This window comes from Mytilus galloprovincialis, chromosome 2 (genome assembly GCF_965363235.1).
Source record: "Mytilus galloprovincialis chromosome 2, xbMytGall1.hap1.1, whole genome shotgun sequence".
NCBI lineage: Eukaryota > Metazoa > Mollusca > Bivalvia > Mytilida > Mytilidae > Mytilus > Mytilus galloprovincialis.
The window spans coordinates 56041152-56065862 of record NC_134839.1 but is presented as its reverse complement, the minus strand read 5'-3'; the positions used below and the strand labels follow the sequence as shown (position 1 = coordinate 56065862).

The 24711-nt window shown below is 30.5% G+C and overlaps 1 protein-coding gene across 1 annotated transcript in view; it reads left to right on the top strand.

Moving 5' to 3' along the window:
- Positions 1-2639: 2639 nt before the first annotated feature.
- Positions 2640-24711, top strand: part of LOC143063896 (prostaglandin G/H synthase 2-like) — a 40222-nt gene continuing 18150 nt past the window's right edge. The window contains exons 1-8 of the mRNA XM_076236334.1: positions 2640-2760; positions 4309-4407; positions 10897-11013; positions 19010-19153; positions 21825-22147; positions 22869-22952; positions 23532-23778; positions 24221-24507. Of these exons, the coding sequence (XP_076092449.1) occupies positions 4353-4407; positions 10897-11013; positions 19010-19153; positions 21825-22147; positions 22869-22952; positions 23532-23778; positions 24221-24507 (1257 nt within the window). The 5' untranslated portion in view covers positions 2640-2760; positions 4309-4352. The remainder of the gene's footprint in view (positions 2761-4308; positions 4408-10896; positions 11014-19009; positions 19154-21824; positions 22148-22868; positions 22953-23531; positions 23779-24220; positions 24508-24711) is intronic.

The window sequence follows — 24711 nt, the reverse complement described above, 5'->3', positions numbered from 1 at the left end:
GATATTTAAAGTAGAAAGCAAAAAGTAAATTTTGTTTCATTCTTAACAATTGGCAATGATTGGTAATAACGATCAAATATGGTGTAATAATTGTGTAAATATTTGGGGAAAAAAATTTGAAGTCCTAAAAAGAAACATGATGGAAAAAGGGGGGGGGGGGTGGGGGGTGGAGTAAATACAGATACAACATAACTACAAGACTACAAGTTCTTACTAAAATTAAGTGTATATATGTACTTACAGAGTAAAAAAAAAACAACCAACAACTTACATGTAAAATTATAAGTATTTTTTTTTTTTGAACTACATTTTATTTTGATTTCCGGGGTTCTAAGTGAGACACACTTTCTTAGTGTAAACTAGCATTATATCATGATCCAATAAGATCAGGTATATCAGATAAGTCGAAAAAAATCTATTTAAAAAATAATACCAAAATAACAATGAATTAAAAGTACAATGCATATATCTGAGGCGTATATATATTAAATAGGTGATTTTGTTTCATTTTTGATTATGGTCAAGTACAATCAAATATCGTGGGTTAACGGATGTAAGTGACATTGATATACGAAGAATTTGAAATATTTTTGGCAATTACTAGTATATAGTGTTATTGAGCAGGGCCTTACAACTCTGAACTGTTATAGTTTATAATAATGATTACCTTATTGTCAGAATTATACTGTTTAAAATTAATAGGTATGTTTCAAATTTATCTAGAAATGTATTGTTAAAAAAGAGTTCCTGTATTCTGTCACGTCATGATATTTGAAAATTGTTATATTGTTTCCTGATTGGTATGAGTAAATATTTGTTGGAAGATAAAAAAAAAAAACAGTTCTCAGAAAAAAAATACTTGTATGGAATAAAAAGTTTGGAAATATTTCCATTTTTTTTTCACTCCTGTTGTCGCCCATAGATACGGTACATACAACATAAGTACAAGCACTTACAAAAAAGCAGTATATTGACTTATAGTAAGGTTAAATATGGAAGGGATAAAGCTATTTCCTTCTCCACTTGTAAAAACATTTTTACACAAGTAGATAGCTCCTTACGTGCCCCAAACCAATTTGAACTTGTTATTTATTTTTCATAAATACGACAACTGAATTGTTCAGTTGATAAAATAAGAATTTTATAGATTCATTACCATTTCTATATTTGGTTGCAAACTATTACTTCCAGGAATAAGTTTTATGAGAAAGCATATAAGTTTTTTGTGAACAGAGTGTTCTGAATCATATAGCAAATTACTTACAAGGTAGGTGGGTTAGAAAAGTATATATAGAAGATCGCACTGTACTCGCTAGATGTACACCATTTAAAAGAAATACTGCAATTCTTTTGTTTTCTGAACTTGTAATCTATCGCATGTGTTTTAATTATCTTGTTACATTTTGTTCATTGAAGTTAAGTTACTTTTACTCCACTTTTCCTCATAGTAATAAGATCAAATATTTCAATCTTTAGGAGATGTATGTATATTATGTACAAAGCTGTGGTGTAGTGATTAGAGCATGGAACTACTAACACAAAGGTTCCTGGTTCAATCCCAGTTAGGGGAGAAAATTTGAGGGACTTAATTTTCAGCTTGCCCTTGACACCTGTTGCTAGTATGGTCTTAAGAAACGATGATAGTCCGTAGAAAGGGGACAATAAATGGCTGACCTGTGTTAAGAGAGAGATATCTCTTGCATGTAAAAGACACCCTCGTAGATTTAAAAAAGAGCAGGCTAATGCCGCTACAAGGCAGTACTCGCACCCATAAAGTTGAAAGGAATTTAAAATATAAGTTGCAATAACTTGTTTCCCAATCCACTATAAATAAATATGTTTAAACTAATTAAACTAAAAAAGGAGCTGGTTGAGCTTGTATTTTATTTGAATGACCAATTTTCAAAAAGTTTAATAGCCTGTAGAATTGACATATTTCATTGAAATTATGTTTTCCAGGACTTTTTTTTATTACGCCTGTCCCTCCATATGTACTGCCAGGAATATGGCATGTTTAACAGTTTGATAGGAGTCTGGGTCATTCATTTCATTCTAGCACAATTAGTTTTTATTAGCCCTTAAATTTTATAGATTTGTGAATTTGATAACAGTAACTCCTTTTTTACTATCATTGAAGATAACATACATACTGGTATGAATGGAAATTGAAAAATAAATTGTTTTTATCTGTAAAAAACAGGAGAATTTGTTTCACTTTTTTCACAATTTAAATGTAAACATAAGAAGATGAGGTACCATTGCCAATATTAAAGACTTTATACTATCCTTAAAGACCAAAAGGACAAAGATTTGAACTTGACCTTGGGGATAGACTAAATACACAAAATTCAACTGGAAATATATGTTCTTTAATAATGACCGGAACAACAGACACTTAACATCAGATTGTCAATTGGTTGTCTTACGTAAGTGATGACATAAGTAATAACAGTAAACGGAAAAATAAAAAAAAAAAAATAAAAAAAAAGGATAGATTTTGAACTTTTGTGGTCACAATAAGCCACAAAAAAGAATATATGATGAAAAATAATACATTGCTGTCCAATATAAAAGTAACGAGATGTGGTATAATAAACCAGATTTTAATGGTTACATTTTAGAAGCATTTTGCTTACTTTTTAAGAGATAATTTAGACTTGTTTTAACAGCTTATATTTTATTTATTTTGCAGTACATGTATATGTAATATAAGTAATTTAAAGGAACTGTAAGAGAGAATAGAAGGCTAATAATAGTAAGGTAAGTCTAGTAGGAAGTTTAAAAAATTAAAACAATTAACTTTTATGCACTAACATGTTTGCATGAAAATATTTGGTAAAGGAGTAGGTTCAGTAAGACCCCTTTTTGGTCCCAAAATATAGCAGTTTTACAAAATTGGAAAAATGCAATCTTTAAGCTATTTATTGGAAAGAAAAATGCTTCAGCTTCATAAATATGGGCTGTTTGTGACAATACAATGCACATATATCGGGTACTAGCATCATTAAGTCATGCAAAATTACTGAAATCTTCACAATTTTAGCATTTTAGTTAAATTTTAGACGGTTTCCGTCTTAAATGAAAGTGACTGCATTCGTGTTCATTCATAATACTGAAATGTAAGTTGTATTTGATGATGATACATAATATATATAAAGGTTGAGGATGAACATGGATGCGGCCACTTTCATTTTTGACCAAAAAACATCTGCAAAGAGTTGTTTTTTGGCATATTTGATAGATTTTTCATATTCATGATATTTAAGCTTGAATGAGAGCGTTTTTAATGACTAAATCAGTTAAAATCTCTCACTTAAACTAATCGAATCAATTGAAATAGACACTTAAGTGTTTAAAAAGTGCCTAAAATCTTTCGGTAGGTGAACTTGAAATTTGAGGCCAAAATCGGCCCTTACCAGACCTACTCCTTTGACTCAATAAGCATAATTGATCAGGTTTTGATTCAGAAATAAGAAAAGAAATGCAATTAATAAATAAATGCACTATGAAGAAAAGTAAAGTCGGTTAATATAATGGATATAATTATATTCAAGTACTTATATCAGTAAGTTAATCAAGGACAAAAATACTTTTATTGTTTAAAGAAAGCCTGCAAGCACATTTTTAAATGAGATGGAATATGTCATTACACACCTAAGTTTGTACTATATGTATGAATATAGATAGTAAGTAAAATTGCATTTCTGCTATTTTATAGCACATAGAATTAAGTAGGAAGGTGAGTTTACTGGCAAGACACAAATACATGTAGAATATTTTTTTTATGTAAATGTTGACAATGATTGGAACCTTATGAAAAAGTTTGTCTTACTAATGCAGATTTTGGATTTTTTTTTAGAATTTTGAACAAACATTCAATTTGACTTCTTATTTCATAAATAACATAATATATTGTGAGTAAACTTTAAAAACACAATTTGTTAATGTCTACAAATAATAAGCAAAGTACAAAAAGTTCTGCTGGACTTAAGTATAGACATTCTAGAAGAAATGTATAATTAAAGTCTTATGTTAAGATCTCATACTAAAGTTCTCTTTCCTACACATATAACATGTATAATAATAACATTACATTGTTGTCAGTTATGTTTTGTATTTTAATCCTTCATCTATTCTAGAATAATCGTGAAAATTACTTTAGTCACGTTGTACCAAGGATTTGTACTATACAAATTCTTGGTTGTACTCAGAAGATGGACCTCTTGTTGATATCGTTTTAATTTGTGTATTTTTACGAGGTAATTTAATACATTCCACAAATTACGTCTATTATATTTACCTTTACAGACACCTGATTTTCACCTGTATTAAATTTACCTATAGGAAGGAATATGGAGCGAACCTTGGGATTTTTTATCCTGTTTTTAGTATCTGTTTCATATGCAGGTATGTAATTATAGATTTTAAAACTTCTCAAGATCAATGACATGTTTTAATTTTCTTTTCTACTTTCATTTTATATAATCTTACACAAGTATTTTTTTTAATTAGAGGTCAATCTTTCCAACACAAAGTACTTGACTTTAATAGTATCTTGTCATCTCAAAAATGTTTGACACAAACTCAAATACTGGTACATTTTCTTTTTTGTTATTGTATACATGTATATATAAAATAATAGACATCTGAGCTAAGAAAATGGTTTTAATCAAATCTACTATAAATACATGAAATATGGCATGCTTTAAGCAGGTAGAGTTAACCATTTAATCATATAGATCAACAGATTTTGACAATAATATAATTTTAGATTGCATAAATATGCCAAATAGAGGAAACATTTGATTGCATATCAATAGATGATCTATAATATTTTGAGTAAGGTTATATTTTCAAACTTACAATACAATGGTTATGAATAATTGATTGTTGGAATACAATATAAATTTGTATTGGGTGTTTAGTTTGATTTTTTGTGGTCTTGATTTCAAATAGATGTTATGTAGTAATCATTGGTCCAGAAATTATCCAGGGGCCTCTTTGACTAATTGGTCTTACTAGTTTTACCACTATATCACCAGCCCGCCAACACTGAGGTTGTAAGTTCAAACCCTTTACATGGCAGCTTATGTCAGTTTTTTCTGTTGACGGTCTGTGGTTCTCTCTGGTCACTCTGGTTTCCTCCACCAAGAAAATGACTGCCACGAAAAAGCACAACGTTCTAAAAGGGGTGTTTAATTAATCAATTAATCAGTCCAGAAATCCTTGTCTTTTTGTCTCCTGTAAATCACAGACCACTGGTATGTAATAAAGAATCTTAGATGTAGGTATAAAGTGATGTATATTTCTATTTACTTCAAGCTTTCTCTGATTTTGACATCCTTTTTAGGACTTACTTGGGTCCCACAACTCAAAAAGTCCCAAAGGGGCTGTCAGACGTCAGAGCAATCTTGGACTAAGGTCTAAAGGGTGTCAGGACTATTTTAAGGCACCAGAAGTGAGATCAAATATCTTTCAAATTTAAAAGCATTTGATTTCTTATTACAAATGTATAGATGATTAGTTTCTCAAAGTACAAATTTCAAATGCCAAACGTTTGTTTTCAATTTGAAAAAAAAGCCCTTGGGTGTGTTTTTAATCTTTTTTCTCAAGTTTTCAGAAAACTGAACATGATGATACAAGCAATATGTGTGCAAGTTATGTCATTTTAATGTAAATTTAAAGCACTATTGTAATTTTTTAGAAAGATGATTGATAGTTTAAAAAACAAACTTTAGAGGATCAAATTCACTTTATCATATAAAATGCAATCTTTTCAATTTAACTTTCTAGGTAACCTTTTGTTGGTATATCAGATTTCTTTTTTAAGATTTAAAAAGATAAATATATGTCACTTATGTTATGTATACATAATTATTTATGATAATAAATTTTTCAAGATTTATCTCTTTAATGGTAATCAGTTTTTAACCATTCATTGAATGAAATGTGAATAGGTCAAATGGACTAAACTGTTCTTTATTGACATATTACACACTCTTTCTTAAGGTGTATCTATATCAGAACTATGTGAATTGGTTAAATTCATTCTTATTAAAGTTAAATCTTAGATTGTTGAGGGTTTTGTATTTCAAATATTTTTGTATTTAATGTTGATCAGTAGCGAAAGCGTAGAATCAAAGAAAATTGTTCCAATAGAAAGTTTTGTTAACTATTTTAAAATATGCAAATCCCACACCTTCTATTATACGTATATAAAAGTTAGCTGTATGTAAAGAATTTGAGGAAAGGAATCTCTAGAGGTACTTTAATCTGTGTATTGTTTGGGTAAATGACAAACAGTTGCATGAATGTCATCTATCAGAGACATTCTACACAGCAGACAGTTGCACTCAGAACTATTATTTATTATTACCTCATGCTATTGAAAGAATTGATATATGAGGATATTTTCTTAGTTAAGTGCTAGGTGCAGCAAAGCAATGATGTTGGTACATTTTATGTCCCTCTTAGGGGCATTTTGTTTATCATTTTGTGCATATGTTTGTCTAGCTGTCTGTTCCTCTGCTGTTTGTCCTTCTGTCCAGCTTCAGATAAAAGTTTTGGTTAAAGTTTTTGGTCAATGTAGTTTTTGATGAAGTTAAATTTAAGTCCAATCAACCAAAAACTGAGTACACATGTTCCCAATGATATGATCTTTCTAATTTTAATTAAAGTTTTGAACTGAATATAGAAATAATAGTGTGAGTTGGGCATCCATGTGCTATGGACACATTCTTGTTTGGTCCTGCATGTGTAATCACAGTAATGCCATATTAAATCTTAATATTGTTTTACACTAGTGCTTCATCCTTGAAGTTGATTTTATTAATGTCATACCCATTTTTCTATCCAATGAGGGCTCATGGAAGATCTTATAACTGTTGAACTATTATAAATTTTGTTTCCATGGAGAAGTATATATAGATGTTTGATCAAGCATTTATTCAAATTTCAAAAGATGTCCCTAAATATGCACTATTAAGATAGTAAGAGCAAAGACTGGTCAGCTTAATGTCAGAATAATTGTTTGTAATTTTCATATACATTAACATGGTCTCGTGCTGAATATGATTTTAATTTGCCTTAGGACAATAAACTGCCGTCCATCACTTTTTTTTGCATTTTGTAGTGCAATATCAAAAAAAATATTTACATCAATTTTCTATGTACATACATGTATAACAATGATTAAAAACTATTAAACCATGTTATATTCAATCTAATTAGAATTTGTAATTGGCTATAGTAAAATTAAAGTTTTTTTAGTTATAATTTGGACAATGATGTCAGTTAAACCCTCAAGGTATATATAGGTATATTTTTTTAATGTTAAACACACACACTATCATTCTTCTGATTTGTAAAGATAAAAAAGACAATTGCCAGCCTGTCTGGGAATTTTCTTGTTTTTTTTTGTCACCTGAAAAATCTATAAGGAACACTTACTTTGTTAACAGTTATCCCAGGGGGTACTTTGTTAAAGTTTAAACAAGTTCTAGGAGTTGTGTCATATCATAAGGAAAAAACATGTTTAATTTAAAGATCTTTATTTAGTTTACTGTAGTTTCTGGTGTAAAAGCTTTTATGCTAAAATAATTTGATTAAAGCTATTTTATTGATAAAATGAACATAAATATTTGATGTAAATTTACTAAATTTGTTGATGAATGATGCATTAAGTGAGATAACATTTAAGTACATGTATTACCATTTTCATATGTAAATTTTGAATACTTGTATTATTTGACAATTTATACAGTGACAATTTAAAGTGAAAATTAAATGTAAATTTTGAAAACTTGTATTATTTGACAATTTATGCAGTGACAATTTAAAATGAAAATTAAATGTAAATTTTGAATACTTGTATTATTTGACAATTTATGCAGTGACAATTTAAAGTGAAAATTAAATGTATGTCATGCATGTTTGAATATAATTCTTTTAACGCCACAGAAATCTCATTTTAGGTGAATTATGTAATGCAATTCATCAACTTTTCAAATTTCTGACCAAATATCAAGGGCCTTAAGAAATCATCCATTACTGGAAAATATGACAATTTCCAGACTTTGTGCTTTTTCAACTTCAGAATTAGATAATCTTTGCTGACTACTTGCGAAAACTTTTATGAGTTTTGGGTCCTCAATGCTCTTCAACTTTATACTTTATTTGGGTGGTGTACAAAATTTTTTTCCTGGTATCTATAATCAGTTTATGTAAAGTATGATGAAGCTCAATTTGAAGTAGCGGAAGGAGTAATTTAGTGAAATAGTGTATAGTAACGGTAGTAAAAAGTCATTTTGTGGAAACTATACTTAGGGGTCATCTTAGTAGAGGAGTCAAATGACCAGGATGACCATAGTTTTGGACCTGGTACATGTACTTAATTCTTGCTGTCATAAATTATTTCATATAACAGAACAATTCTGGTCAACCAATAAAAGGTCCCATATAGCTTATAACCTAAAATATTAACTAACAATGTGTTTTTTGTACAAAAGACTGAAAAAAAACCCTCCAAAAACAAAACTTTAAAACTAGTTTGAATGCAACATATTCACTGATTTTTTTAAAAAATGCACACATGATTTTTTTACTTTAATTTAATTTGATTATACTTATTACTATATGTTTCAGCATGTTTCATTGATTTTTTTATTATGTTTTCTGTACAGCAAATTTCTAATGAGACTTTAGCTGCATTTATACATTGATAATATGCTGCAATCATCTGTTTTTATTCACCTAGAATATTTCATGCCCAGCCCTCCAGGAGTTAAAGATCATTTTAACAAAAAGCGAGATCCTTTAGAGTGGATGACTGTTTGACAAGTTTAAAAATACCTTAAGATGAATTGGTGAAAATGTTTCTATTCATATTTAATAAAACAAGACAGATTTATCCAAGTGTATAGTATATTAGTTACATCCATAACTAATGGGTGAGCACTCAAATGGTTCTACTTGGAAACACTTCATTGAGCTTCATTAGACATTTAGTTAAATATTTTGATTATCTGATGAAGTATATAAGAATTTAAAACTCTCCAGTTAAAAGGTATTGCTTCTGCAATGAAAATTTTATTTTTAGCCCCTAACTGCTTTATGACATGTCTGGCTGTCTTCAATTTTTGTCTTAATTATATAGGGTGGGAGTGAAATAAGATTAACATATATAATGATATAGGTTTGGAGTTTATGAAATAAATACCTTTTAATAAACACTCCAGCTATAAGGGGATCTGAAATAAGTTAAAGTATTAACCTAAACATGAATTATGACAGTTTGCAAATAGTAATTGAATCCCACTTCACCAATCAGATGGATCTTACCTAGGGGAGATAACTATTTACTTAATCATAACCTATGACAGTTTGCAAATAGAAACTGAATCCCAATTCACTGATCAGATGGATCTTATATGGGGGAGCTCAGCCTTAAACTCTTAACTTAATCATGAACTTTGGCCTTCTATTTGGTCACAGTACAGATATGGTAACTTTAAGGAAGTTGTCAAGTATAATCATTGTAAGGAAAATATATCTGTTTGACAAGTGCCACCTGACCTAGACTTCATTCTTTTGGCTTCCTGTTTAAATCAGTTTCTTTCAGTCACAATAAGCAACACGTTATCTATATGTTTTGTTAAATATATTTGTAAAGGGTAAATGTCTGTCTGACTGGTTACATCTTACTTTGACCTTATTTTTATGGCTCAATGATCATTGTCATGTTTTTACTCTAAGATTAGTTTTTCAAATTGTTACAGCCTGTACATGTCTGTCTTACAAGGTTCACCTTGCCTTTATCTTACATTCATGTTTCATTCATCAAAAGAGACACATGAAAAATGTTCTGATATAAAAAATTACAACATACTACATATGTTCAGTCATATTAAAGAAGCAAGACACTTATTACAATAAAGTTATCTTTTTCTGCTTGAAATTTTAGTGAGAACCAGTTAACTTGTAACACTAAAACTGACAAAACCCTTACAAGAAAATAACTTGTTGCAACCATCATATTAGAATTAGTTGAACATATAAGACCTCTTGACACAATTTTTTTCTCTTTAGAAATGTCTCATTATGTTCATAACTTATATTTCCAGGTTTTATAGTCTTGTAATTGACTGCCAGGTCCATAGGCTTACACCAACAGCTGATCTCTTAACCAATTTTAGAATTTTAGAATAAAATGTTACATAGAAAAATGATTCCATTTACATATCTGTATGTATGTACAGTGCAACCTGTCTAATCTGACTCTTGAGTATTCCAACATCCTGCTTTAACCAACACATTTTCATGGTCTCAGAATATGCCTATCCTTGCAGAAAAAACCTGAGTATTCCGACACCCTGCTTAATCCAACATTTTTTTTTAGTCCCCAGTGTGTAGAATAACACAGATTACACTGTACCTAATACTACAAAGAAATAAAAACTATATTTTTGTACTTTCTAATTGGTGTTTTTACACCACTTCCAGTAAACATGATATCCTAGTACCACTTTCCTTGTTTAATGTCTCAAAAAAGATGGAACATTCTCTTTATATCCAGATAGATGTTCCAAATCAGCATAAACTTGTAATCAAACAGATATAAACATTGAGTCCAGAGAAAAGTCTCAAAAAAAGGACCATTTTATTTCCATCCATGTTTGACATGCACAGGAAACTGGAGTTTTAATACGAGACTGGTACCTCTTGGTAGTTGTTTCTGTTGGTATGGTATCTACATGTCTTAAGGCATACAGTTAACTTAAGACTACTCAAGACACTAATAATAATTTGCTTTGTCTTTACAATATCCTGTAGGACGTGGTTGTTTAAGTATTTCTCTATCATTAATTAAAGTTACATGCAATATTTTTTTTTTTTCAGAAAATTTATGTTGTTCCTACCCCTGTCAAAATGGAGGAGTTTGTCTTACAAAAGGATTCAAAGATTATGAGTGTGATTGTACTAGCACAGACTTCTATGGAAGAAATTGTGAAACTCGTAAGTATTCGCTTTAAAAAAAGGTTTTTCATGTGATGTCCAGTAAAGTATGACATATCCTATATTTTGGACATCTGCTCAAATGAAAAAAGGGGGGGGGGGTGTTACACAGCCTACTTCTCTAGGAATTTGTGTATTGTACTTAACTTCCAGGAGAGGCATTTTTTTTAAAACCTATTCAAATAACTCAACATTTCATTATGAAATAAGGAGATGGCTATGATTTTCAATGAACCACTTTGTACTAAAAGACAAAATAATGTGGATGTAAGCAAATATAGATCAACAGATTACAGTACATAAACTATTAACTAATTTGGAAACATTAAAAGCCTTCACTTGGTATGGAATAGCAGGGCTTGACATTTACTTGACAAATGCTATTTTCTCCTGGTGTTTTACTCACTATTAAAATTAAACATAATATGATAAATTATTTTTCAATGGTTATATCAAAACCAGTTTCTATTATAAGTATTATAATTCAAGGAATTTAGATAAATTTATAAGATTGAATGCTCCTGATTGTGCTTTCCAACTCCTCTGCAAATATGTGTCAATAAGAATTTAACTGATTCATAATTCTCCATAGGATTGACTTCTTCATTATTTATCAGTGCTTTGTCAACATCTAATTCTATTGGTAAACAAATGTTATAGAATTTAAAGACACCTTTATCAGAGATGGACAAAGTCAATATTTATGATAAGAGCAGTTAGACTGTTTCAGTTCTAATAGTACTTGACTTAAACAGCTATGGGCAGTTCAGTAAATAATTAATATTTATATACTTAAGTTATAAGTATTCCCCCTTTGTAAGCCTTAGTACTTTGTTATAAAATGACCGTTTAAAGTAGCCACGAATATAAATGTATGTAGGCTTAGGAGTTAGGAATATAGTAAAAACAGAAATGTTGGGAGACAGCGAGTGCATAAAGAGTTTGTTGGCATGAAATTAAAATGGCCTATATTTTGCCTTATGGTTTAAAAACTATTAACTTTTCGTAAAAAAAGACAGAGGTACATGTACTCGTACAGTTGTGAGGAGAGCTAACAGTAAAAAAATCTATTTCACCCTTTTAGAAGATTTGAAAAAGATATAATACTAAAATAAGGATACCTGTGTGCTATATGATAAAAAATGAGACAATTAGAGAACAAAGGATAAGAATCGAACAATAGTGCACTGTATGGCCTTCAACGATGAGCAAAACCCAAATTTTATAGTTGGAAGAATGTATAAAAAAATGTGAAACAAATTCAAAAGAGAACTAATATCCTGATTTATACTAAAAAAAAAAATTAAAAAAAAATATAGCAGATAGTAGAGATAAAATTGGATAACAAATGTATGATTTAAGTTGTAAAAGAGCAAAATTCCTTATTAGTTTGTCCTCATTTCAGCTGATGATTTTGTTGAAAAAATCCAAACTTATTTATAAAATTCACTGAAAGAGAATAAGTCAGTTGAACAAACATCTAACTATGCAGCATGGACTTTGCTCATTGTTGAAAGCTGTACAGTGACCTACTGTTGTTAATTTCTGTGTAATTTGGTCTCTTGTGGAGAGTTGTCTTTTTAGCAATCATACCACATCTTCTTATTTTTATATCTAGTAATACATGTACTAAAATTACAACAGAATCCATAGACATGTCAACCCATGGGATACGTCCAGTCTAATGTAAAAGTTGCCTGATCATAGCCTGGAGCCCCCCTTTTGTAGGAAAAATTTGGTTGATTATATAGGGAATCACTGAAGCATGACTGAGTGGCCTCCCCTATCCCCCCCTTAGGTCAGTAAGCTGGCACCCCTTATGAAAATTTCTGGATCCGCCACTGCTGATGGTATCTGATAAACCTAAATGATACATGTATCAATATTTCCTAAATGTGAAATATCTTGAGGCAAAATCCAAATTTAACTTTCAAGTGGTTAAAATGTGAATGGATTTAATTGTTGAAAAATATAGGGCTACTTTTGTTTTAATAATTAAGGCTTAAAAACTGCTAATCCTGGTACACCCTGCAAGAACAATGTAGTGTAAAAGATCTGTCGTTTCCTTGTCCGTTCATTTTATGAATCAAATTCCCCCGATTTTTGCTTCCTGATTTGTAAGTGTCAAGCTGATTTTTCTCTGCTGCACAAAAATTCCGATTGTGATTATTCTTAACAAATTTTAAACACAAACAAATATTGTTAAAAACTATAATTGAACAATAGGGTACTGATAATTAGTACTTGACATTAAACAAACGCATAACGGAAACTCTTATAAAAATACTAGGAAGTCCGGTGTTTTATTTTTATCTATGAAAGTTGTATTGTTTGCAGTTTTTTTACAATGATTTATTATAATCTTGTTTTACATGTAAGATTTTACAATACAACTTGAGCAACATGTCTAACAGCAGAAATTAAGATAAATAATTTTCTTGGTGAAATGTTTCTGAAATACTGCACATTTGAAAAGGTGATTTAAATGCATAAATCAAAAGAAGCAATCCCTCATTTATGAATCCACATAAAACGCTGTAAAACATGTAATTTGTTAAAATATGTATGTTTTATTTTAAATATGGCCTTTTAAAATAGTGTGAAAGGAGTATAAAAAACACATTCTATTGTCTAAACTATGTATTAGAGTAATATCTATCATAATTGCCACACATTTCTATCTACTATCCACATTTTTAGCTCATCTGGCCAGAATGTATGGTAGGGGTTTTTCTCATTGTAGACATGCCTTAGGGCTGTCTACAATAGCTTTCATCCACTTCATTTGAGCTTAGGTGGATGATGTCTCACTGACAATCATACCATACATCTCCTTATTTTGTATTGATAGTATTTAGCACTATTTGATATCAATGTTTCTGTCTAGCCTGAGATGAAAGTTGTAGAATATGATACATGGAAAAAAAGAAAAATCACAAAAATACTGAACACGGACGAAAATTTAAAATGGGATGTCCCTAATCAAATGGCAAAATCAAAAGCTCAAACACATCATTAGTAAATGGACTTACTGGAATTACAATATTTGTATAAATCTTTACAATTCAGAGGGTACAAGACCTAGACGCTTCATATTGAGTATACAGATGCTTTACATCTGTTCCATGTCTACTGTCCTTGACCTAATTTAATAGTTGAGTGACTACTGCATAGTATTGGTTTTGCTCATTTTTGAAGGTCATATAGTGCCCCATTGTTGTTAACATGGTAAAGATCCTTGTCTTTAAGCTTCTTGTGGATGGTTGTCTCATTGACAATCATATATACCACATCTCCTTATTCTTTATATAAGCAGTTCAGTTTTAATTTGGTTATACAAGATTTCTGTTGGTGGCCTTGTGGCATAGTTTCAAGAAAAGTAATCTATTCCACTTTATTGTTAATTCAGTAGCTAACATTGACAGTAAACTTAATATGTTAAAATCAACATAGAACTATATACACTTCCTGTAATCCATTCAGATCTATACACTTCACATTAGTGACACGTAAATAAGGTTATCTACTATGATCTATAAAAATACTTGAAGTTAGTGAATGAGATATCTCAATGAAGATACATTCTGACTTATGGACTTAATTTAAGGAGACAATTGAAAAAAAAGATAAACTGGATGGGTGTTAGATAAAAGAAATGATTAATACAATTTAATAGGCTATTTGCCAATTCCTGTAATTGACCCTGTAAATAGAGATCCCTTTTTACTCACCTGGCCCGAAGGGCCAAGTGAGCTTTTCTTGTCACTTTTCGTCCGGCGTTAGCTTTTACAAAAATCTTCTCCTCTGAAACTACTGGGCCAAATTAAACCAAACTTCGCCACAATCATCATTGGGGTATCTAGTTCAAAAAATTTGTGGCGTGACCCAGCCAACCAACCAAGATGGCTGCCATGACTAAAAATAGAACATAGAGGGAAAATGTAGATTTTGGCTTATAACTCTGAAACTAAAGCATTTAGAGCAAATCTGACATGGGGTTAAATTGTCAATTAGGTCAAGATCTATCTGCCCTGAAATTTTCAGATAAATCAGACAACCTGTTGTTGGGTTGCTGCCCCTAAATTAGTAATTTTAAGGAAATTTTGCAGTTTTGGGTTATTATCTTGAATATTATTATAGACAGAGATAAACTGTAAATAGCAATAATGTTCAGCAAAGTAAGATCTACAAATAAGTCAAATGACCAAAATTGTCAGTTGACCCCTTAAGGAGTTATAGCCCTTTATAGTAATTTTTTAACAATTTTCATAAATTTTTGTAAATTTTTGTAAATTTTGAGAAAATATTTTCCACTGTAATTACTGGGCCAAGTTCATTATAGATAGAGATAATTGTAGCAACAAGAATGTTTAGTAAAGTAAGATCTACAAACACATCACAATCAGCAAAACACAATTTTGTCATGAATTTATCTGTGTCCATTGTTTAATATGCACCAAGGTGAGCGACACAGGCTCTTGAGAGCCTCTAGTTTAGTTGTCTCCCTTATGAGGGACATTAATTTTTATTGACAATGGAGAGCTAGTAGAAATAGCAAACTTACCTGTGCATAATGTGAGTAATTTTTAAGGGTTTCAAATCTTTTAATTACATTAATTTGTTGTTAAGCTAAATACTTTTGACATCAGAAATTATAGGTCATGAATAATTCATTAAACCGCCGATACATCACTTTCAATTCATCATACTTTGCATTGGCAAAAGCCTATTTTGTCCGGTATGGAACCAGTCTACGTTTGACAAAGGGAAGTTATTTGTTTAAAAAGTGTTTAATAACAGAATCAAATCGGTAATTGACAAATAGACTATTGATTGATTGAATGATTTTTGTTAAATGATGCATCAGCAATACACCTTATCACTATTTGTTCGCCATTACTGGACATCACAAAAAAATCCTGTAAAATAGAAAATATCTGAGGCCACATTAGAAAAGCAATTGTTCACTACAGTATGAGATTGTTCACTACAGTATGACGTCATAAGTTCAAGTAGAGCAGATTCTCAGGTCAAGTGGAACCGATTTCCAAATAGGGATAAGGTGTATAAACTTTTGAGAATATTTTATTACATGTGTAACATGAAAACTCAGTTTACCTTCATCTTATAAGTTCCTAGAAAAATAATTTAAAAACAATCATATTGAAATAAAATGAAAAATAGGAAAAAATGAAGAAAAAAAATGATGAAGCCTTAGTGTTGACATGACGATTATTTAATACTATGTTTACTACCAAAACACTAACATGACAAATTTTTCGGCATTATTGTTTTTCTATAGAAGAGGGCCAATATGTTTCTGGTCTGTGTGTCTGTCTATCCTTCTGTTTGTCCATATTTCCATTCATTAGTTATTTCATCCAATATCAGGTGAAATTTTTGGATAAAGTAGTAATAACCATGAATGACGTGTGGTCACATCAAATTGTTACTAAGTACAAATGGTAATTAAATGTGAACTTTTAAAAATTGTATGCCAAATTACATTTTTGACCCCTGAGTTATACAGTCCACTGAACATAGATATAATGATATTCTCAAGTTACATAGTTTTCTATGAATTTATGGTAACGTCAACTTGAAACTGAGTATAAATGTTGAACCTTTTAAATTATATGACAAATTCAGGTTTTGTTCCTGATTTAACAATTCACAAAAAATGGAACATAGTATAGTGTGAGCAAAGTAATGTAGTTGTATTAACAAATATTCTTGCTTAATTTAGTAGTCCGTTATAATAACAAAATAACTGATGAAATATTTATAAAGCAGATTAAATATTCAAGACTCACCATGTTTGGTCAAATAATTAATCTTTGTCTGCCTATCACTTTTATTAGCATGAAGTGGAAGTTTAATGAGAAAGATTTGTGTTGATCGCTTTATTATTTTTGTGTGTTACAGTTTTGAGATGGAATGGCTTAAGTTTATCTTTTTTCTTTTGGCCATGACATTGTCTGTCTTTTTAGCTTGCACAAATTTTTTATTCCCCTACTGTAGCAAAGGGGGCAATAAGAGTTACCTTTTTCCAACCTGTCCCATCTTTTTGTCTGTACATCCTCAAAATTGGATTCTGCTCTCTTACTTTAGTTTGCTTTGACCAAATGTTATAACTTATACTCAATGCTTATTACCACAAAAAACAGATCAAGTTGGAAATTGGATGGTGTTACTTTTACTGTTCATGAGTTATGCCCCTTTGTAATCATAATATTTCTGAAATTTATTTTCCATTCTCTAACCTTAGTTTGCCTCAATCAAACTTAATGAAATTTATACACAATACTTAAAATCACAAAATTTGGCTTAACTACCAGAAACTTGCATCTGTATATGGAAGTTGACTCTTGCATATTGACAAGCAGGGCATCTTTGGCCCTTAGGCACATTCTCCATTTTTAGCTCACCTGGCCCAAAGGGCCAAGTGAACTTTTCTCATCACTTGGCGTCCGGCGTCCGGCGTCCGGCGTTAACTTTTACAAAAATCTTCTCCTCTGAAACTACTGGGCCAAATTAACTAAACTTGGCCACAATCATCATTGGGGTATCTAGTTTAAAAAATGTGTGGCGTGTCCTGGCTAACCAACCAAGATGGCCGCCATGGCTAAAAATAGACCATAGGGGTAAAATGCAGTTTTTGGCTTATAACTCAAAAACCAAAGCATTTAGAGCAAATCTGACAGGGGTAAAATTGTTTATCAGGTCAAGATCTATCTGCCCTGAAATATTCAGATGAATCGGACAACCCGTTGTTGGGTTGCTGCCCCTAAATTGGTAATTTTAAGGAAATTTTACTGTTTTTGGTTATTATCTTGAATATTATTATAGATAGAGATAAACTGTTTACAGCAATAATGTTCAGCAAAGTTAGATTTACAAATAAGTCAACATGACCGAAATGGTCAGTTGACCCCTTTAGGAGTTATTGTCCTTTATAGTCAATTTTTAACTATTTTTCGTAAATCTTGGTAATCTTTTACAAAAATCTTCTCCTCTGAAACTACTGGGCCAAATTAATCCAAACTTGGCCACAATCATCTTTGGGGTATCTAGTTTAAAAAATGTGTCGGGTGACCCGGCCATCCAACCAAGATGGCTGCCATGGCTAAAAATAGAACATAGGGGTAAAATGCAGTTTTTGGCTTATAACTCAAAAACCAAAGCATTTAGAGCAAATCTGACGTGGGTAAAATTGTTTATCAGGTCAAAATCTATCTGCCCTGAAATTTTCAGATGAATCTGACAACCTGTTGTTGGGTTGCTGCCCCTAAATTAGTAATTTTAAGGAAATTTTACTGTTTTGGGTTATTATCTTGAATATTATTATAGATAGAGATAAACTTCAAACAGCAATAATGTACAGCAAAGTAAGATTTACAAATAAGTCAACATGACTGAAATGGTCAATTGACCCCCTAAGGAGTTATTGTCCTTTATAGTCAATTTTTAACAATTTTTATAAAATTTGTAAATTTTTACTAACATTTCCACTGAAACTACTGGGCAAAGTTCATTATAGATAGAGATAACTGTAAGCAGCAAGAATGTTCAGTAAAGTAAGACGTACAAACACATCACCATCACCAAAACACAATTTTGTCATGAATCCATCTGCTTCCTTTGTTTAATATTCACATAGACCAAGGTGAGCGACACAGGCTCTTTAGAGCCTCTAGTTTTTGTTATTTTCAATCTTACTGATTATATGTCTGTAAAGCATATTGATTATCTATATATATCTTAAAATGTTCAATAAAAGCATGTGATTTATAAGTAACACTTTAGTCTTTTTGAATAACCAAGATTCACCAGAAGTTATATAAAAGTCACATGTCATTTATGATCATGTGATTACCATAACCTATATATGGGATCACAATGAGTTTATGATTATCAGGTACTAATGTTTATCCCATTGGTGGCCTCTGGAATGACAGTCTTATATTCCTATTATTTTTACATTTATTTATTTCAGCAACTTTTTCAAAAAGAATTAAGTTATGGTTGAAGCCTTCTCCGCTGACATTACACAACTTGATGATAGGGAATAATTGGTTGTGGAACATGGTCAATAATATACCTTTCCTGAGAGGCTTTATCATGAAAAAAGTTTATACCAGTAAGTTTATAATAAGGTTTAATATTTTATTGCATGATTAGAAAGAACTTGGGTTACTTTTAAGGGTAAGAATAAATTTCATTACTACTACTTACAGTGAATTCATTATTTTTGTGGGGTACACATTTTCATGGATTTTGTTGGTACAGTCGAACCACAAATTTAAATGTTCATCAAGTTTCAAATTTTCTATAAGGTTGTATGCAGACATTGGCAAAACCATAATTTCAATTATCCACGAGCATGCAAGTCTGTCTCGATCCATGAAAATTGAAACCCCAAAAATATATGAATCCACAGTATTTGTCAGACAAAAGGTACGTTTCTTTAAGGTATTTTTTTTAATTGTCAAGTACTGTTCAGAAACAAGCAACTGTAGATATTATAAAAAAGAAGAGGTGGTATGATTGCCAATGAGACAACTATCCACAAAATGAAACAGACATTAACAACTATAGGTCACCGTACGGCCTTCAACAATGAGCAAAGTCCATACCGCATAGTCAGCTATAAAAGGCCCCGATAAGACAATGTAAAACAATTCAAACGAGAAAACTAACGGCCTTATTTATGTAAAGAAATGAACGAAAAACAAATATGTAACACATAAACAAACGACAACCACTGAATTACAGGCTCCCGACTTGGGACAGGCACATACATAAATAATGTGGCGGGGTTAAACATGTTAGCGGGATGTGATCTAGTTATTCTAGATGTGTTCAAAATTCATTTAATTTTGGCTTTTCAATATGCACCATGAAAAATATTCCAAAATGTTTTGAAACATTTCTGCATTTCAAAATATTTTGTAATTTAGATTAATTTTCTTTTCTTAAATTGATTTTGTCCAGTCTACCTGATTTAATTGACCATTTTAAGCCTTATTTGGTCCATCTATGTCCAAAAATCTTGGAAGGTGCTCATTGATTGCACCATCAAGACCTAAAATCCAAGGTCAATATGGACGATAATAACATATGACCTACCTACAGAACTTTAAATCACAAATTTGTACATTTTACATGTATATTTGTTTTTGAAATTGTGGTCCAGTATTTAAAAAAAAAAAATTAAATATTAGATTATCAATATTTCTCAGAAAGGCTATATATATTTTAAATTTTGTATTTTAAGAAATTTAAACTCATCATTGTATAATGTTATCGTATTTTGTATGAATGGCCTGGCATTTGAATGGCAGCTTTAAAATATACAATACATGTTTTTAAAAATAAGCTTTAAAGATAATAAAATGTTTTTTAATATGCGTATACCTCAATATATCAATAATCTTTTGTAATCAAACAAATTTTGCATAAGATAAGAAGTACAAATGTATATTGCTGAATTTACATTACAAGTATTCTTTACATTGTGCATTATTTAGTTTTGAAATAAATTGTTAGCATTCTTAGATGAATAAATCTAAAACTCTTACACAAATTTGCCATATGTATGAATAAATGTTGGACACATTTGTGACAATATATCGGTAATGATTCATACATTAAATTAGTTATACCAGTGATGAATTTTGTTTTGGTTGCTACCAGAACTTTTTATGCCCCACCTACGATAGTAGAGGGGCATTATGTTTTCTGGTCTGTGGCTCCGTTCGTCCGTCCAGGTTAAAGTTTTTGGTCAAGGTAGTTTTTAATGAAGCTGAAGTCCAATCAACTTGAAACTTAGTACACTTGTTGCTTATGAGATGATCTTTCTAATTTTTAAGCCAAATTAGACTTTTGACCCCAATTTCACGGTCCACTGAACATAGAAAATGAAAGTGGGAGTTTCAGGTTAAAGTTTTTGGTCAAGGTAGTTTTTGATGAAGCTGAAGTCCAATCAACTTGAAACTTAGTACACTTGTTGCTTATGAGATGATCTTTCTAATTCTTAAGCCAAATTAGACTTTTGACCCCAATTTCACGGTCCACTGAACATAGAAAATGAAAGTGGGAGTTTCAGGTTAAAGTTTTTGGTCAAGGTAGTTTTTGATGAAGCTGAAGTCCAATCAACTTGAAACTTAGTACACTTGTTGCTTATGATATGATCTTTCTAATTTTAATGCCAAATTAGATAGTTACCCAATTTCACAGTCCATGGAACATGGAAAAGGATAGTGCGAGTGGGGCATCCGTGTACTTTGGACACATTCTTGTTATTATAAATTTTGATAATGGACTAATGAAAACAAAGTTACAAATGTTAGAAATATCTACAGTTGAGTTACTTGCAAAGTAGCAACACATCTTTATAATGCTGCATGCTCTTAAACTTAAATACAACTGGATTGTAAGCAAAGGCACAACACATCTTTGTTGCTGCATTGCCTAGATTATAAACTAAAATTCAACACATCTTCATTGCTGCATTGCCTAGATTATAAACTAAAATTCAATACATCTTCATTTATTGTTAGCAAAGATACATTCATCAGGTACATTTTATGGTAAGAATGTTTGTAAAATAGTCACAGTATATTTAGCTTTTAAAAATTTACCTGTATTTCACAAAAGTTATCAAATCTTTCACAAAAAAGACAGTTGACATCATGATTAAAAGCAAAACATGGTGGTTATTTATACTTATAAACAAAAACATATGTATAAATTATGGAGAAAATAAAATGAGATTTCATTAAATAAATATTATTATATTATATTTTTAGTGAGATCTGACATGATTGACAGTCCTCCAACATATGAAAATGAACATCCATACATCACCCTTGATGCAAATTACAATGTTTCATTTTACACAAGGACGTTGCCACCTGTCCCTGTGGAGTGTCCCACCCCCATGGGTGTGGCAGGAAAGAAGATACTCCCAGATGTAGATGTCCTGGTTAATAAATTATTCATACGAGAGAAATTCAAGCCAGAGCCAATTGGAACAAGTGCTTTGTTTAGCTTCTTTGCTCAACATTTTACACATCAGTTTTTTAAAACGGACATCAAACGTGGACCACAGTACCAGTGGGGAGGACATGGGGTAAATATAGTTAATATTCATAATAATGCTAGTACAGAATTGAATTTTACAAAATCAAAACTACATAGAAAATAAATATTTTTTTCAAAAATTTGTTTAACAAGAAAATGTCCATAGTACATAGATGCTCCACTCGCACTATCATTTTCTATGTTCAGTCTGAGTGGACCGTGAAATTGGAGTAAAATTTTAACTTTAAGATTACACACATTATGCACAGATGAATTTGCTCTTTCATCTACTTCTCAATTGTCTATGAAAATTTATGTCCCTCCTAAGGACAACTTGGGATACAAGTGGATCTCTAATTACAGAGTCAAATGTGGAATCCTCAAATAGACTATTTGAACTATTTATGTTTAATGACATAGTTATGACCACAGGTGTTCTGTGAAAGAAAGTTAAAAATTCATCAGTGCTGTTGGCATTTTTTTTCATCTTTTAATGGCTAAGAAATATTATTTTGTGCTTGAAATATATATTAGGAAATACACAATTCATTCATTTTTAGGTTATTTAGTACAAATGTAATTAGAAAGTTTTTTATTCTAAAGAGGAAAAAAAATGTTTTAAAAAATATATCTTGATTAAAATTAAATTTTGGTACTTTCTAGATCTCTAAGGTTTGTAAAAACATGTGTTCAGAATTCATATTATTTATAGGTTGATATGACACATGTATATGGAAAAAAAATGTGTTCAGAATTCATATTATTTATAGGTTGATATGACACATGTATATGGAAAAAACAAGCATGATGAAAATCTATTAAGATCTTTTAAAGATGGCAAATTAAAAGTTCAAGTAAGTATATTTCATTATTATTAATATATAGAATTGAAAATTATGACATAAATTCATTTGGTAAAATAAAGTTATAACTGACTATTTACTGATTTTTTTCTTAGAATTTATCATATGCTAATATTTACAAAATAAGTGCATTCATTCTAATACAATAAATGTAGCTGTAATGACAATGTCAGTGGATTTTTTTAGAAAAAAAATATGTTTATCTCCCTTTGATTGATTTGAATCAAAATTAATAGGAAAAGTTGCATATAAAAAGATGTCAAATGTAATCAGTTAAAAAAAAATTATCATCATTCAACTTTTGTTTATGGTGATTTTATGTATAGAAATTTCAGAAAATAACACTCAAGCCTAAATAAGTTAAAAAACACTAAAAATGAAAAGATAATGATATTAAAATACAGCAAAATCCTGAAATCACCAAACAAAATACATATTTTTTTCTAGGGGTTTTCAGTTTTATTCTTTTCATGTACATGTACTACTATATATTAAATGAAAAAGTTATTATCATAACTTAGAATTTATATACTATACATGAAAGATTAACAAAAAGTTTCTTACTTTTAGACTGTAAATGGTGAAGAATGGCCACCTTTAAGTAAGGATGCCCAGGTAGAAATGAAGTACATTATGCCAGTACAAGAGGACAGCAAGTATGCCCTTGGTCACTCATTTTTTGGAAACCTCCCTGGACTATTCATGTATGCCTCCATCTGGATGAGGGAACATAATCGCGTATGTGATGTTATGAAAAAGGAACATCCAGAATGGGATGATGAAAGACTCTATCAAACAGGAAAATTGATATTATTAGGTTAGTTTCAAGGTTACACCTCTTATTCCCACTCTGTCAAGAACATGCTAGTGTAAGATAGAAGTAAATATTTCAAACAATATAGTTCCTATGTATAACTGTGACTTTAAAACTATGGAAACAAATTTGGAATGAAATGAAAGCAAAATGGATTGCTGTTGAATCCTCATTGAATATTTCCTTGTTATTATAAAAAAAATGCATGAATAAAAAAAAAAAAAAAAGGGCGCATGTTGCCTTCTCCATTTACCTGTAGTTAACATTTAATTAACAAGCAATAGAAGTGTGAAATATGAAAAAGTGTTACTGATTGTATTTAAAAATTAAAAGTTGTCAAAAAAAAAACCCAATGATTTCAAAAAAGTAGAATACAAATTAAATAAATAATTCTTGTTACTGAAGTATCCATTGCTGATGAGTAAAATTCAATATTTGTTTTCAGGGGAGACAATCAAGATAGTGATTGAAGATTATGTACAGCATTTGAGTAACTACAACTTTAAACTTCTGTTTGATCCTTCGTTGTTATTTGGTGAACCATTTCAATACCAGAACCGTATCGCTTTGGAATTTAATCACCTATATCATTGGCATCCTTTGATGCCAGATGATTTCACGATCGGAGGAGTAAATTATACTATGAAGGATTTTTTGGTGAATCCAAAGCTTGTTATAAAACATGGAATGGCCACTTTTGTAGATTCATTATCAAAACAGAATGCTGGTGCAGTAAGTAAAGTCATATTTTGAATTTAATAAGGGTCAACATTCTGTGTAGCTGTTTACAGATAAGATATATTGGGAGCTTAAAATGTTTGTAGTTATGGCTCAATCCAAGTAGTCCAGTCTATCTAGAATAAATTCAACCATAACTTATGAATAATTTCAACAGAAGATTTTTAAGTTTAAATCTGTAGCATTATACTCTAAATA